Here is a 15,989-nt window from a genome sequence, read left to right on the forward strand (position 1 = left end):
AATTAATAGATGTCATAGCCAGTTCTGAAACCTGCCACTGGCCAAAGGAAAGATGAAGCCCCCTGCACCCCCACTCCCATTCCTCATCCGCATTTCTGGCTGCCCCTACCTGACATCCTCAGTCTGATTGTGAGGAGGCGTAGGCAAGGCAGCCAGCAGGTCTAGACTCTTCACCTCTGATGCATCTGAAGAGAAGAAAGGGAGAAGAAAATCAGGCTGGTGACCAGAGCTGACAGGGCTTTCTCCCCTGTATTTCAGGCCTAACTAGTACAGGGTCTAGCTCAGCTATCATGCTCGCTGTCTACCTACCGACCGATCTACAAGTCTGGGGCAGATGAGCTGTATTTATTGAGCGTTTTCTGTATGTCAGGTCCTGGGCTTTATAATTTTTTAACAACTCAGCCAGAGGGATGTTTTAACACCTATTTACGGTGAAGAAGTTGGGCTCCACACAGTCAGTCATGTTACTTAGCTGTGCTAACACAACTAAATTAATACAGGAACCTGAATTCAAATCCAGATTTGACTATAGTTCTGTACCCACTCAAGCAGGGCTGTTCCTCATGAAGAAAAGCCTCATTAACCCTTTCCCTGCCATCCACCTCCCCTGTTGCCTGTTCTCTGGACTCTTTGCTTCCAACCAATCAGCCCTGAACAGGCCCTTCCTTACCTCAGGCATCCTGTCACACGTGTGCACAGGGCAACATGCAACCATTCCTGTCTCACACTGTATGAGAGAGGACACTAACCAACTGGGACTCCAGCTACCAAATCCTACCAGAGGAGAGGCCCATTCTGCTCATGACTTACCCCTCAGCGTCCCTTCAGTCTCCCGGGCAGAGGCAGCATCCTTGGGGTGCTCCCCCAGCTCTTCAGATGGAGTGACGCCGTTCACCATCTTCTGCTGCACCGATGGGGGTGGGGTGGGGGGCAGCGACGAGGGTGGTGTCGGCGGGTTACTCAGGTTATTCTGGGGGTGGGGTGGGGTGTTGTGTGCAAGATGGCATAGGGAGACTGACGTAATCTCCTGGCCCCACACGACATCAGCAACTTCCTCATCTTCCGTTCCCACCTCCACCTCCCCAAGAACCTCGTCATCCCCAAAAGGTATTGCCGTTTTTCTGACCTTGGTAAGCAGCTGGGAATAGTAGTCAGGGCCCGTGGACAGTGCCCCACTTCCAAAGGCCCCCCTCAGCTGGCACTGCCCATTGACTGGGCAGCCACTGCCGAAGGGAGCAAAGAGGCTAAAATTGGCGGTGATGGTGGGCTCCGTTAGGGGCAGCAGGGACAGCTCCTAGGAGGGGCAAGATGACAAGGTTGGAAGCCCGCAGTGTATACATCTCTGCCACTGCACAGCTGGGGGCCAGGGTGCCCCCTATCCTGGAATGGGACCAGGGGGCTAGCTCCTGGGGGTCACCTGTTTCAGCTGTTTCAGCAAGGCCTCGCTGGCCCTCACCCCGTCCTCCTTCCGCAGCTTCTTTCGGGAGCTCACCAACCTGTCGCTTGCCTTCTGTACCCGCTTGGGCTTTGGTGTCAAAGGCTTCCTTGCTGCTGTATCCTAAGCCAGATAAACCCACAGTGAAGGCTGCTGTCTTCCTCAGAGCCCTTGCCTCCTCTGTTTGAACAGACATGCTCACGCTGCCCTGGGTTGCAGCCCCCATTCTCTCTGCTCCAATCCATCTAGAGTACTCACCTCCTTGTTGCTGGGGGTACCCTGTAGTTTCTGCTCCAGCCCAGCCAGCTTGCTGTCAATGTGCCCGTTGATCTCAGCTCGCAGCCCCTCGGGCCCCCGCCCAGTGCTGAGTTGCACATTCTTTGCCCGTAGAAGCTTCTGCAAGAGCAGATGCCCGGCCTCTGAGCGGGGGCCTGCCAGCAGGAGGTGGTTGCTGGTACCTGGTGCCCCTATTGGCTCCCCATTGGCCTCCCTCTTCACCGCCTGGGCTCCCAGGGCACATGGCTCTTCCCGAGGCTCCTGCTTGATGCTGAGATGAGGTGGCTCAGGCACTGGCTGCCCATTCACCTGCTCCAGATGAATGCTCTGCTCTGGCTTCTGGGCTTCCACTAGGTTGTCTGGGGGTTCCCAAGGTCCCAGCCCCTTGCCAAAGAAGGTATCTGCAAGCTGGGCAGCAGCAGGTGAGACCCTCCCAGGAGGCAGCTCCAAGGATGGCCCCTGGGGTTTAGGAGTCCCTGGCTGGGTGGGGGTGAGCTGGGCCTCAGAAGGGAGCTGGGACGGGACTAGGGGGCTGGCTCCTGGGGGCTGTGAGGAAGGTCTCTTTGGCTCTTGGGGGCTGGATGGTGGAGGTGTGGGATGGACAGGGCCAACAACGGGTCCTGTGGCTAAGGCTCCTTGTGGGGTGGGGAGCCGGGGTGGGCCCTGAGGTCGAAGCCCTGCCCCTAGCTCCTGGAGGGGGCCGGTCTGGGATCCAGGGAAGCCCCCAAGCTGAGGCTGGCGGCCAAGGAGGCCCTGGAGGGGAGAGGGCTGGGCCCCAGGCTCCTGGTAGGGTGGGGCGTGGCGCACTGACTGACTCTGCTGCAGCTGCCGTTGCATGAGGAGCGCCTGTAGCTGCTGCTGCTGCTGTGGACTCAAGTGCCGCAGCTGGGGGTTTTTGGCCAGGACTCCTTGGAGCTGTGCTCGAAGCTGACCCACTGTAGGCATGACGCCAGCCCCGGGCAAGCCCTGACCAGCCTGGGGGACAGGTCCTGATTTGGCAGGCTGTGGCCCTGCATTATTTTGCACTGGCCGCTCTAGTCCAAGGGGCTGCTGGGAACCCAGAAGGTTCTGGGTCATGGTCCCAGGCTGCTCCCCTAAAGAAACAGAGGATTGGGCCAGCAGGTGGGGCATAGATGAGGCCTCAGAAGATGATCCGCTGCCTGCTTGCCCATGGCTTCCCACACCTCCTGTGTGGAGCAAGTTAACTTGCTGCTGCTGTTGCCCTGGGACCCTCAGAGGTGGCTGCAGCTGCACGGGGTTGGGCTGAGGCTGGGCTGGGGGTTGGACAAGCAGGAGCTGTGAGTCCCCGGAGAGAGAAGGCTTTACCTCCCCAGGTTCGGTCGCCACTGACTCAGGTATAGTCCCTATTGCTAACGGCCCTCCCTGATGTGTGGAAGGCCCCTCAGCAGCCTCTGGAGGAAGAGCCGTCTCCACAATGCTTTGTTCCTTGCCCGTCAAGAGGACAGTAGGGCCCAGGGCTCCAGGGTTAGAAAAGTGTTGCACAGGCTTGGCTGGCACGCCAGGGCCAAGGGTCACCTGCTGTTGCTGTTGCTGCGGAGACAATAAAGTTCGACTCTGGTTCAAGAGGCCCATCTGCTGCTGCTGCTGCTGCTGCTGCAATTGTTGTTGCTGCTGCTGCTGTAGCTGCTGCTGCTGTAGTTGCTGTTGTTGTAGTTGTTGCTGCTGCTGCAACTGCTGCTGCTGCAACTGTTGCTGCTGCAGCTGCTGCTGCTGTTGTTGCTGCTGTAGCTGTTGCTGCTGCTGCTGTTGCTGCTGTAGCTGTTGCTGTTGCTGCTGCTGTTGCTGCTGCTGTAGCTGCTGCTGCTGCTGCTGCTGCTGTAGCTGCTGCTGCTGCTGTAGCTGCTGCTGCTGCAAGGAAGCCATGGGCTGAGCACTCAGTTTGGGCTGCCCGCTGTGTGGCATCAGGCCCTGCTGAAGATGGGAAAGGCCTGCCATGGATCCCTGCTGTTGGTGCTGCTGCTGCTGTTGCTGAGCTGAGACCAGCCGGTGTCCCATAAGGCCCTGACCCTGCTGTGCCAGCTGGGGGGAACTCAGCACCCGGGACTGGGTCAGAAGTACCTGTCTGTGAGGACCCTGGGGGCCCAAAGCTCCAGGGTGCTGCTGCTGCTGCTGCTGCTGCTGCAACACTGCCACCTGGGCAGGGCCCAGCATGCCCTGGGGCCCCTGGGGTGGTTGCGGGGACAGTTGCTGGACCAAGAGACCTTGATGGCTGCTGGGAGGAAGAAGCCCCTGGGGCTTGGGACCCAGAGCCTGGTTTGCTTGTACCCCCAGGCTCTGCTGCTGTTGCTGCTGGATTGCCACCTGTCCTAGAAGGTGCTGCTGCTGCTGCTGCTGCTGCAGTTTCTGGGCTAGTTGCATGCGTTGCTGCTGGAGCTGCAGCTGCCTCTCCTGTAAAAGTCTCGAATCAGGTCCTAGGCCTCGAAGAGCAAGGTTGCCAGGGAAAAAGCCTCCTGAGGGGCCAGCCAAGGCCCCAGCCCCACCAGAATGTTGCTGTTGCTGCTGCTGGGCCAGGGAGGTGTTGAGGAAAGGGCCACCAGGCTGTCCAGGGAGAGCCATGCCCCCTGGGGGCAGGCGAAGACCCGCAGCTTGCCCACTCGGAGGCCCCTGTGGTGGCTGCAGCCCATGGCCAGGGAGCAGCTGACCAGGGAGCTTGGTGAGTAGCCGGGGACTCTGGGAAGGGCTGAGAGCCAGCACAGCTGAGTGCTGCTGTTGCTGCTGTTGCTGCTGTTGCTGCTGCTTATTCCGATATTCTGCCATGAGATTGGTGTGCTCCTTCTGCTGCTTCCGGACCTAACACAGGATGGTTGGGAGATCAGCCTGGGGCCTCCCCACCCGTGCCATCCCTCTTCCCGGGCTCCCGGTTCCTAGCCTGAAGTCTGCTTTCCCTACCTGATCCAGTTGTTTCTGGATCTTGCTCTGCTGCTCTGTAACCAGCTTGAGCTTCTCAGCATCAGCTTCTGGGAACTCACGGCCAGCCTTCTTGGCAGTGCGCTGTTTGGCACACAGAGCCTTCCGGGACTTGCGGTGCACACCGATCTGCTCCTCTAGCACCTTCAGCTGCATCTGTAGAAGCTGCTGGGTATGAAACAGCCATTCCTCATACTGCCGCTGGTCAGCCTCATCTGGGAAAGGAAACAGGGTGTCAGGACCTGCAAAAGGGTGACCCCAATCCCTCTTCTTCCACATATCCCACTCCTCCCCATCCCTCTACTCACTGATCACTCCCTGGGCAAAGGTGGGCGGATTGGGACGAGGCTGGGAGGGGTCACCGGCACTCCGCTCCTGTGATGAGAGAGACTGCTAAAGGGTCATTGTTCCATATCAGGCCCTAAAAAAAGTGGCCTGATTGTATAGGATACAAGCTCCTACTCCCACCTGATCATTTACCTGGCCACTCCCAGCTGCTACGTGGTTCTGAAGATCACTGCCAGGCCCTCCTGAGAGCCTCTGGGCTAGCAGGGATACTTGCTGCCTGGAGTCCACCAAAGCAAAGGGGATGTGTAGGTGATATGGGAAGTTGAAAGGCAAAGAGGTGGGACAAGTAGGGAAGGGAACCAGGAAGGAGAGGGAAAGGACTGGGAAAGGAAAGAGCTAGTAACCCCCTACCTCCCAGGTCTTACCTGTTCATACCAGGTGCCACTCCAATGCTGCCCTGAGCCATCACTTTTTTGATGCCTTTCAAAGCCACCATCTTGGCCTTTGCAATGGGATCAATGATATCTTCTGCCGCAAATTTGTCCAGATCTGGAGAAGGGAGGGCCAAGTAAGCTGGACATTGAGTTCAATACTCCACTTTACATCTGCTGTTCCTTCCAACACCTTAGCCTCCACCAAACCAAGTAGAACAATTGCATGGCACAAAAGTGGAAGAAAGACCACTGAACTAGGAGCCAGGAAGCCTGACTGACTAGCTTTATTATTTACAGGATACATGGCCCTGTTTTTACTTGTACAGTGCTAAAGGGTACTCAGTAAATATTTGTTGAGCTAACGTACCAATGTCATTTGACTTCTCTGAGCCTCAGTGTCCTCCTCTGTTTGACAGACCTCATGATTCCCTACTCTGCCTACCTCATGGAACTACCACGAGGATCAAGAGTAACAAAGACTGTGAGTACACTTTATGACCTAGAAAGCATTCTTTGAAAGTACTCTTAGGGCAACTAGTACAGCCTAAGAACCCTAGATGTGGGCACTGTGCCAAAGTCCTAGATGCCAGTGCTGTTTTGGGCACCATATGCAACACCTACAGCTCATTTCTTGTCTGTTCAGGACGCTGGGTGAAAAAGGAGAAATAAGGGACTACCAAAAACTTAAATCTTCCCAAGATCCTGTACATTCTATATTTCTCCACTGCTGTCAAAACTTAACTCTCCACTTTTTAAAGGACTAACCAAACTTCCTCTCCTCATATTTTAAGGCCATAAAACAGTCAAGAGGATCAGAGGAGCAGTACTCAAACTCTAGCTGTTAGCTGTATGACCTCGGCAAGTTACTTACCCTCCATGCCTACTTCCCTAACTGAAGACACCCGCAGTACCTATTTAATGAGTTTGTTGATTAGATGACGAGGGTAAAGTACTTGGCACGCTGCTTAGCAAATAGTAACCCAATAAATGCTAGTGTAATTCGAGATCTTCCTCAATCTGCCCCCTCTTCTCACGTCTCCAAAATTAGGGTAGTACCCATTCACCTTCCTCCGTATGGAGTCCATTCTGGCCTAACCACCTCAATATGGTCTCCAAACGCACCAATGTCCCCCCAACACCTGTCACTCAAGGGCCTATGCCTGCCTGGACTGCTCTTTCCTACACCACTTCTCTCCAGCTCCTGATCTTTTGGTCTCGCCATAGCTACAAAGCTTTTGCTAACCAGGCGTCATCAATTCATTGCATTCGTTCACACATCTAACTGCCTGCTCTATGCCAGACACCATTCCTCCTTCGGCAAAAGCTACAATGCTTCTGCCTGCACCGCTAGCATGGTATTTAGCCCATGCTGTTTATGTCCCATCTCCCTCAGCTGGGGATTATCTTAGGTCTCTAGCTCGTGTTCTTTTGGTGGCAGCAGTGATCACCCCTGAGTAACTAAGCCAGCCCTCTGGCTCAAGTTACCTGTATCAGGAAAGAAGCTGTTAGCCAGCTGCTGCTGCATGGCCAGCTGCTGAGGTTTCATGCACATGGAAGGTGGCATGGTACCCATGGGCTTCTGTGCCAGCACTGGCTGTGGGCTCTGCTGGGGCACCAAGCCTGCCTGCCCCCCGTGCTGCCCACTTAGCATATGTCCTTGACTGGACACCATGGCCATGGATGGGGCCAGGCGCTGCTGGAGGGCATGTGCTGGTGGCTGGGTGGGCATCAGCGGTTGGGCCAAGCCTGGCTGTCGGGAACCTCCAAGTCCTAGGGCAAGCTGCTGTTGGGGCCCAGCCAAACTGGGAGAAGAGCCTTCATGTGTTAAAGACATGGCCTGGCCAGGGCCTGGCGTGGCCAGGAGGGAATGCTGCTGTTGCTGCTGTTGTTGTTGCTGCTGCTGCTGGGCAGGCTGCAGCTGTGCTGAAAGCTGTTGCTTCTTCTGCAGCTCCTTCTTCTCGTGCTCCAACAGGTCCTCGATGAGCAAGGGTAACTCACTGGCTACCAGCGAGCTTTCCATCTTGTCCAGCTCATCCCCTGATGCTGCATGTCCACCAGGCAAGGTCAGGGCCCCACTATCTAGCTCAAACTTTTCCAGCAGGGAGGACCCTCCTGGGCCACTCAGTGGGCTGGGCGTCAGCAGGTGAGCTGGTGGTCCTCCTGTAGCCCCAAAGGGGCCCTTCTCAGTTGTGTGCCCACTGCTGGAAAAGGGTCCTGTGCCCATCCGGGTGTCCCGGCCGCCCATCACACTCTGTCCTGGCTTCAGCCCAAGGCCTAGGGAAGTGGTGGCAGGTGCTGGCTCTACCTTGGGGGTGGTAATGGTGAACTGGCAAGGGGAAGGGTGGCGCCCACCTTCCTCCACCTTGGGCTTCACCTCAGGAAGCACCGATGCCAGACGGGCCTCAGAAGCATCAGCAGCAGGCAGAGGGCGCTCTTCAGGGCCTATGGGTCCTGGCTCCACCCCCCGCAGCAGGGCCTCCCGCTCAGCCTTTTCATTGGCAGACTCTACCAGCCTCAGGTGCTCATTGAAAATGTCCTTCTTGTCCCCAGTATCCAGCTCAGGGTCAGCATAGGCCAGGAGATCAAATTCATCCCCATTGAGCAGGTCATCCAGGTGGGGGTCATTGGTCTCCAGGTTTTCCAAGGTGCCCAGCTCATCATCTCCCTTGGCCACATCCACACCCAGGCCCAGGTGAGCAAGCTCCTCATCATCCTCTAGGGCCTTGTGGGCATCAAAGTCATCATCCAGCTCAGGATCCTCACAGGGTAACTTTGCAGCTTCCAGGGCCAGAGGAGGAGGGCGGCCAAGCTCAGTGCTTGAGGTGGGCCGGCTGACCAGTTCCAAGCCCGTGGGCAGCGAGGGACCTTTGGTGTGGGGTATTGGATGGAGACTACTGTTCAATTCAGGGGCCGGAGGAACTGTGGGTTTCTGTGGAGGGAGGCCGGACACCGCTAGGCCTCGAAGCCCTTCAGGAGCCATTCGGTGGGAGTCCTCACTTACTGGGTAAAGTCGGGGTCTCTGAGGGGGGCCCTGACCAGGAAATGGAGCACCCCCAGGTCCTAGTCCTTTCTGTACATTGTGCCGCAACTCAATGAACTGGGCAGGACCAGCTGGACCAGGCACTGGCTCTCCAGGGCCAGGGAGGCGGGCAGGAATTCCTGCCAAGGGGGAAGCTAGGGCTTGGCGGCCAAGTTCAGGCCCAGGAGTTGATGGAAAGCGAGTAGACATGGCAAGTCGCATGGAGGTTGCTGCTGTTGCCTGCTGTTGCTGCTGCTGCTGCTGCCACAGTTGCTGCTGCTGCTGTTGCTGCTGTAAGGGCAGGGACCCAGGATAGGGTGCTCGCTGATAGAAGGCTTGGGAGCCTCCCACCAGTTGCCTGGAAGAATATGCAGTAGTCAGTAAGATGAAATCAGGATGAAGTGCTAGAACATGGGCTTAGGGCATTGAGACAGGATGGAGTTGAAACAGTAAGAGGGAATGAGGAAGACGAGTGATACTGGGGACAAGGGTCAGACACAGGAAAATCTGGGGCAACACACAACAGTGGTGAGATCTCTTCCCTTGCTTTACCCCTTGCTTTGGAGCTTACCGGCTGTTCACATCCATAGAAGAAGGGGTGGCTGGTGGAGGTGGCCGGGAGAGTCGGTCATCACTGGGGAAAGCCCCTGGCCCCATGATGGGGCCACCCAACTTGCTTGGGGGCAGCCCCACAAGGTTACTCTTATCCTGGGAGAGATGAAGGTAAATGAAGGAGAGGCTACCTTCAGTGTCCTGGACCCGCCACCCCTTGCCACCACTCTGTCTACCTGGGTCCCAGCGAAGGGAGTCTGGCCTCGACTCAGCTGCTCAAAGGCAGGGCTGCTGGGCTCAGCACCCCAGCTGCCCGGGGGCCCCACTGCTCCTGCAGCTGCCGCAGCTGTTTCCTTCTCCTGCCGAAGGGTGTTGCGCTGGATCTGCTGACGAATCAGCAGCTCCCGTAGTCGCTGGCGCTGTGCAGAGAACAGAGAAATGGGGTAAGTCCATTCTACTCCAATCACAGAGCTGGCACAGAGAAAGCAGAGATATGGGGGAAGGCGGGGTGTTTCACTCCAGGATGTCCACCCACCTGCCGCTGCTTCTCCAGTTCTGTCTGGCTGAGGCTGGACATGCCTGGGTCCTGGGTACCTGGAAGTTCAGGTGCCGCCAAAGAGCTGCCCATTCCAGCCCCTGGGTCTTCTCGCTTATCGACTGGAGAGGTGATGCCTGCCCGCTGTGAGGCCCCGTGCGACAGGTAGGGGAGGGATCCATCCGGTGCAGGTGGTGGTAGGACTGATGGGGGGCGTAGCGGGGACAGCCCAAAGCCCTCTCCTGTGGATCCACTGCTGGATCCCAGGGGGCTGCCTGATGGGTGGAAGTTCCCTGTGGCTACTGAGTAGTTTGTGCTTTGAGGCTTGCCCAAGGTAGGGCCAGGCCCAAAATGGCTGTTGATCCCATGGGGTGGAGGGAGACCAGGCTGAGGGACAGGGGGCTTTAGGGAAGGCTCCCCTACCGCCTGAGGGAAAGTGAAACGCATGGGAGAGGGGGTGCCCACAAATGCACCTGTCCCAGGGGACCGGGTGAAATTGGGGGGCTGCCCACTTGGGACCTTAGCATGGAGCTCACCTGCCGGCCCCGAGGGCAGGGCTGCTGGGAAGCCCCCAGCCCCCAGTGGAGTGTGGGCTAGAGGCCCAGCCTTGAAGGCAACTTCAGGGGGCTGGGGTCGGGGTGGCTTATGTAAGGGGGCAAATGGGTCACGGGACTGAGGGCGTGAGGGTGGACGGGAATAAGGGTCAGGGGACTGGAAGCGAGGGGTAACAGGGGATGGGCAGAAAGCCTCAGCAGACAAAGGACGGGGTGTTAATGGGGACTGGGAGCTGGACTGGGACTGGGGACTGGCAGGTACTCGGGAGAAAGGATCTGAGGGCAATGAGCGAGGGGGCAGGGCACAGCAGCTTTCAGGGGGTGGGGGTTGGGGCCGAGGGGTCAATGGGGGCTGGGCATAGGGGTCAGGATAGGGACCAGGGCGAAAGATGTCCGAGTGGCTGGGAGAAGAAGGGGCCAAAGCCTGGGCAGGGGGTGGCTCCTGGGGCCTTAGGCCCAAGCCCGGGCTCTGGGGCTCTACCTGAGATGCCCGAGGGGTCAGGGGGGCTTTAAAGACATCAGGTGCCTTTAACTCCAGGTTGCCCAAGTGGGGGCCTGAGGAAGGTGAGTCAACGAAGCCTAGGTTTGGGGGTCCATAGCTAGGAGAGGATGCCCCAAGGTCTTCCTTCTTCACCTCTAGGGCCTTCCGAGACTCCCCAAAAGGCGGAGGTGACAACAGGGGCTCGGCAGCCTTGCCTCCCCCTATCCCTGGGCTCTCAGGCACAGCCAGGTTATCCAGTGAGGGGCAGCGGGGTTTGAGAAAGGGGTCAGGTGTGGAGGGCTGGTGTCGGGGGGTGCCGGGTGGGGTAGTGTGGAACTCCCCTGGCTGGCCGGTCCCAGGGCGAGATGAGGCGCCCAGCGTCAGGGGCTGCGCGGGGGCCCCAGCTGGACTAGGATAGGGAGGATAGGTAGGTGGTGCCGTGGGGAAGCGGGGCTCCAGAGCGTAGGCGGGGGCCAGTCCAAAGGGGTCCTGCGAAGGCACTTGGGCGGGCACCTGGGGTGGGAGCTTGAGGAAGAGCTCACCGGGCGAGTCGGGGCCGGGCACTGTGCCCGCCGGCGGCTTCAGGAACCCATCCGCAGAGGTAGACAAGCTGGGGGGGGGAGTGGGGCTGCCAATGAAAATGGTGGGGGCAGCAGCGGGGGGCGGACTGCCCAGTGCCCCTGGCTGGGGGGGAATGCGGAGATGTAGGGCCGGTCGGTCAGTCTTACGGGCCATGTCGCCCACCTTGGTCTGCTTGTTGATCTGGCTCTCAGCCTGCTACAGGGGGAGACCAGGCACAGAGCAGTCAGGCTGCTGTGGCAAGCCCTATGTTCCCCACGCCCTCAAGAGGTGCCAGGCTATAGGACCCGGATGGCATGACCCAGCCTGGCCCCCACTCACCTTTTGCACCTTGTTGATGCGGTGAGCTGCCCGGTTATCTTTGGCCTTTTGCTGAGGGATACAGGACACAGCCTTAGGCCTAGGGCTCAGTTTCATGCCCAGCCCCCATCCTTCACGTCACTTACTCCCTACCCAGAAGCTAATCCCTTCTGGCCCAGTTGGCTTTAGGAGTGGGTAAAGGAAAGAACCAAGGTGAATTTCCCAAAGACACCTCTGAGCCCCAGTTCCCACCCTGACCTAGGCTCCCTTCCAGCTCACCAGGTAGGGGGCTTTGTCAGTAGCTGGAACTTTTCTCCAGAGCTTCATGATTTGTTTGCAACGGCTAGACCAGTCTGGAGGGCAGAGGTATTTTGTTAGAGGAGACTTGGCAGGTAATCCCTGTGCCCACCATGTTACCAGGTTGTTTCCCTTGTCTCCATTCCGTGGGTACCTGGGTAATCTTGCTTGAGATTGGGAAAGTTAATGTTGGCATAGAGCACAGGTGAGATGGTAGAGAGCTGGCCCAACTCCTCATCCTTCTCCCAACGCTGAAGGCTCCGCTGGTTATAGGAGAGCCCGTCGCCCTCTCCCTCTGTGGTGGGGGTGGTGGGGGTGGAGGGCGTGGTGCCCCCTGAGCCGGTCCAGGGGCTGTCTGGCTCACCGGGTTCCGGGCTAAAAAAGCCCCCGCGCTCCCTGGGGCGCAGGGGCAGAGAGTCACAGAGGGCAGGGAAGCCAAGCCCCACCCCAGACAAACTGCCTAGAGCTCCCAGGCCACTGCCTGCTCCCATCAGGAGGGCCACTCACAAAGAAGTAGAGAAAAGTGGTTTCTACAGCACACCCAAGAGTCCAAGACCCCCTCCCTTGGCATGGCCCCAGTGAGAGAGAAGGGACAACAGGGACTGCCCACAGAGGTTACGCATAGATACCAACCTAGAATCCAGGAACGGGGACTGGCAGAGGCCCGGATAGGAGTCCATTGGGCTGCTGGAGGGGAGATTGCCCAAAGGGAGTCCACCTACAAGAGGCATAGGATCAGAGAAAGAGAGCAAGAGGCCCATCCTGGGGGTGAGCTTGGCCAAATCTGGCCACCCCGTCTTGACGCCACTCCCATCTGTATCACCTTGAAGAAAGGGCCTCTGCAGCGGCGTACGACTGCCTTCCGGGCCAGGGGTTCCGCAACCCAGATGCTGCTCTCGTTCAGAACCCAGAACATCCTTGAAGAGCTGCTGCAGGTCTTTGGATTCCATCTTGGGCAGTTCTGTGGGAGATTGATGAAGGACGCCGCTGAGGAAGGCTCGGGATTTAACGGGACACTGCAGGGCCACAAATGACCATGGCCAGGGAGGGAGCCCAGGACTCCCCACCAAAGAAGCTGGCTGTACAGATGGCAGTCCCAGAAGTAGGACCTTCTTCTCCCACAGAGGACCTTTATACATGACAAGCGTGGGCCGCAGCCTCACCTTCAGTGGGAATCCTATCTAAGTCAGAGCTAAGCATCCCTTCACCCGGAGTGCCTGGCTTCTCGGGGTCACTGGGTACTGGGGATGCCTTTATGCCTCCATCCTCAGGTCCTGCAATTGCCAGGAGAAATCCGTCAACCAAGGACAGTGTAGATGCACCACTCTAGCCACCCTGGACCCCAGATGGCATGAAACAGTTTCCAGCCACCAACCCAGATGGTGCTCAGGAGCAAAACATGTTGACAGAAGCAAAACCAAGATAGGACGCAGTCCTCCCAGCAGCCCTCACCTGGTGTATCAGCCTTGCCCTCCAGGCCACGAGATTCTTCATCTGCAACTTCTGGAGCATCGTCTCCTATGAGTAAAAGTCCCCGCTCCAGTCAGAGATGCCCTACACTTGATGCCCAAAAGGGGCCCCCAGCTCCACAGGCCAGGGCCTTGGCCCACCCCCAATTCTGGGAGACTAGCCCGTTCCCCACCAAATTCCCTCACCAGCTCCTAAGCATAGAGGGAAGCTGGATCCTTTCAGACCACCTTACCCCTACATAACTGACCTTTCTGTGAGGCGGGTAGCTCCTTCCTATCTGAGCCTCCATCCCCCTTGGCTTTTGGGGCTACTAGTCCAAAACTTGGCCGGCCCACCCCAACTGCAAAAAGGGCCTTCCGGCTCAAATCCAGCAGCTCCTTCCCAAAGAAGGCTTCCTGCAGGAGGAGTAAGAGAAATTGGCCTCTTCATGCTCTGCAGGGCAGGTGCACCCTCACCCTGCAGAGCCAGAGACCCACCTGCAGATAAGCAGGAAACATGTCTTCCAGTTTGCTCTTCTTGCGCCCTCGCCGCTGCTGCTTCTTCTTCTCATCCCCATCAGCTAAGCTCTGGTCCACAGGGCCCTCTGCAGGCAGGTCCGCGGGCATCACTGGGGACAGAAGGGGAGATGTCAGCCCTTTTCAGGGGACATCAGGCATGCTGCTCCCAACTCAGTCAAAGGACACTCTGTCCACTCACTCCCCCGCGCCAGTTGGGCCTACCACCCTCATGGCCCTATGAGTGAGCCCTCACCTCCCGAGCCTCCCTGGCAGTGCCCCATAGGTCCTGGAATCCCCACCTTCTCCCAGGCCCCAGGGGAGCCCTCACCCGTCTCACCCTCGTCGGGCTGCCCATCCCCACTCAACACCTCCGCCTGTGCAGCAGGCCCCTTTTTCACACGTGTGTGGGACTTCCGCTGTCGCACCATGAAACCACCAATACCTATTAGGAGGTAGAGCTGAGACTGAGAAGCTGCCAGGGACCTGGTGAGCTGTCCCTCACCAGCCACCTCCCCATTCCAGGGCCATACCGGGCCGATAGGGTTTGCGTTTGCGTTTCTTGCTTTCCTCGGTCTCCTCTCTGCCAGGCTCTGCATCAGGGCTGACAGGGCCCTCCAGTTTCATTTCGCATTCCATGTGTTCCACGCCACCTGTGTACGGAGACAAGAGAGAGGGAGGAAGATCAGAGGCCTGCGCCCCCTTTTAACCTTGTCATCCTGCTATCCGAGAACAGAGAGCCCAGTGCCTTGCCACAGAGGCATCTGGACAAGCCCAACAGTGGCTTAAGGGGGACTGGGAGTGGCAATGTTGCCCCGCCCAACACTCCACTCTCACTCGCAGGAGTGCTCCCACTACTTGGGCACTCCCTGAGATTCCCCAGCCTGACCTTCACCCTTGAGCAGCTCGTCAGCGTCCAGATCCCCATCCTTCTTGTCATCAGGGCCAAGGGCGTCTGAGGGCTCAGAACCCTCTAGCCCTGCCTCCCCTGGGAGGCCAAGCCGTCCTCGCCGCTGGCGCCGCTTGTGCAGGGGTGACATGGTCAGGTTACGAAGCACGGCCATGCCAGTTTCTGTCAGCCACACACCCTCGAAGCGAAAGTACTGAGGCTCTGCACAAAGGGGAAGAGCATGTAGCCCCTGGATGGAGGCCCCAGAGAAACCAGAACTCCAAGTTTCGGCCTAAGTCTCCAGCTGGGACAAAAGCAGCAAAATGGACTGAGGTGAACACTGGGGTGTGAGGACTAGAGGGGGCAGGCCACCAGTGGGTGCTAGCTGAGGCCTGAGTTCTCCATCAGTGACCCAGAGAGGTTCACAGAGACTGTTACTACAGAAGTCTGACTTTGCTCAGGACTCAATCTAGTTCACCAAAAATATTCTCTAGCTGCCCGGGCCTAAGAGGGCCCCTACTTGCCAAATGCCAGCATACAGTGCCCACAGCATGATAGAGGAGGAGAGGCCCCAGTCCCCCTCACTAAGAAGAAAAATCTGTGTTCTGTGCTCTCTGGAGATGAGATTCTGCAAAGGCCATGTTGCCTAGTGGAATGAACTCTGCCTGGAAAAATGGAGAACTTGGCTCTCTTCATAACTTTACTACTAACCTACTGGGGTGACCTTGAGCAGGCCACTCAACCTGAGGATCTTAGTTTCCTCCTCTGAAAATGAGGAGATGAAGCCGGGTTGGAGCTGGACTAGACAGTGTCTAAGGTCTCTCCCGGGCGTGACATCTGGGATTTCTGTGACTCACCTGGCTCTTTCACCTTCATAGGCACCAACTCTGGAGGTGCGACAGGTGCTATGGAAGAGAGAGGTAAACCAAGGCAGCTTGAGTCCCTGTCCCAAAATAAGACAGCCCTGCTCTGATCCCTGTTCCCCTCTCCCCAGCACCTGATACTCACCAGCAGGCTTTACCACATAAGGCTGACAGGAGACACAGTCAAAGCCCTCGTCGGCTGCCTGTTCCACGTCATCCTCCGTGAAGAGGCTCTCGCAGCCAGCATGCATCCACCTGGAAGAAGGGAGACACGAAGAGATAAACCCATTGCAAGGCTAAGAACAGGGAAGAGGGGGCCTATACAAGGGGAGAGGGGTCCCCTCACCGTTCACAGTGGCGGCACTGGATTAGGAGGTCCTCTTCCACATACGGGGCATGGCAGATAGGGCAGGTCACCAGGCTAGCGCAGGGCCCACAGTGTGTGTAACTATTCTGCCATTCACAGTGGAAGCCAGGAGAGGCAGCCCCACATTGCATACAGGACACACACCTGGTGGGGGCAGAAAGACAGACCCTTAGCACCTAGCCTACCCAAGGCACCCAGAAGTGTCTTCACTGAGAAGCAAGCAACCAG

The 15,989-nt window shown here is 57.8% G+C and overlaps 1 protein-coding gene across 2 annotated transcripts in view; it reads right to left on the reverse strand.

Moving 5' to 3' along the window:
• KMT2D (lysine methyltransferase 2D) overlaps positions 1-15,989 on the reverse strand; it is a 38,522-nt gene that overhangs the window by 8,752 nt on the left and 13,781 nt on the right. The window contains exons 17-44 of one of the 2 annotated variants that reach the window (XM_077753298.1): positions 15,741-15,905; positions 15,540-15,649; positions 15,389-15,436; positions 14,532-14,753; positions 14,176-14,295; positions 13,983-14,087; positions 13,625-13,755; positions 13,396-13,543; positions 13,131-13,196; positions 12,842-12,952; positions 12,502-12,639; positions 12,312-12,396; positions 11,833-12,074; positions 11,661-11,734; positions 11,403-11,453; positions 9,468-11,279; positions 9,169-9,351; positions 8,952-9,088; positions 6,847-8,738; positions 5,353-5,476; positions 5,120-5,204; positions 4,948-5,014; positions 4,622-4,854; positions 1,694-4,522; positions 1,418-1,558; positions 1,127-1,294; positions 811-970; positions 110-185 (exon numbers count right to left, since the gene is read on the reverse strand). In XM_077753298.1, coding sequence (XP_077609424.1) covers positions 110-185; positions 811-970; positions 1,127-1,294; positions 1,418-1,558; positions 1,694-4,522; positions 4,622-4,854; positions 4,948-5,014; positions 5,120-5,204; positions 5,353-5,476; positions 6,847-8,738; positions 8,952-9,088; positions 9,169-9,351; positions 9,468-11,279; positions 11,403-11,453; positions 11,661-11,734; positions 11,833-12,074; positions 12,312-12,396; positions 12,502-12,639; positions 12,842-12,952; positions 13,131-13,196; positions 13,396-13,543; positions 13,625-13,755; positions 13,983-14,087; positions 14,176-14,295; positions 14,532-14,753; positions 15,389-15,436; positions 15,540-15,649; positions 15,741-15,905 — 9,723 coding nt within the window. Of the gene's footprint in view, positions 1-109; positions 186-810; positions 971-1,126; positions 1,295-1,417; positions 1,559-1,693; positions 4,523-4,621; positions 4,855-4,947; positions 5,030-5,119; positions 5,205-5,352; positions 5,477-6,846; positions 8,739-8,951; positions 9,089-9,168; positions 9,352-9,467; positions 11,280-11,402; positions 11,454-11,660; positions 11,735-11,832; positions 12,075-12,311; positions 12,397-12,501; positions 12,640-12,841; positions 12,953-13,130; positions 13,197-13,395; positions 13,544-13,624; positions 13,756-13,973; positions 14,088-14,175; positions 14,296-14,531; positions 14,754-15,388; positions 15,437-15,539; positions 15,650-15,740; positions 15,906-15,989 lie in introns of both variants that reach the window. The other variant, XM_077753297.1, reaches the window with a different exon arrangement.

Source organism: Crocuta crocuta, unplaced genomic scaffold, assembly GCF_008692635.1.
Source record: "Crocuta crocuta isolate KB4526 unplaced genomic scaffold, BGI_CrCroc_1.0 scaffold30, whole genome shotgun sequence".
In the NCBI taxonomy this organism is placed as follows: domain Eukaryota; kingdom Metazoa; phylum Chordata; class Mammalia; order Carnivora; family Hyaenidae; genus Crocuta; species Crocuta crocuta.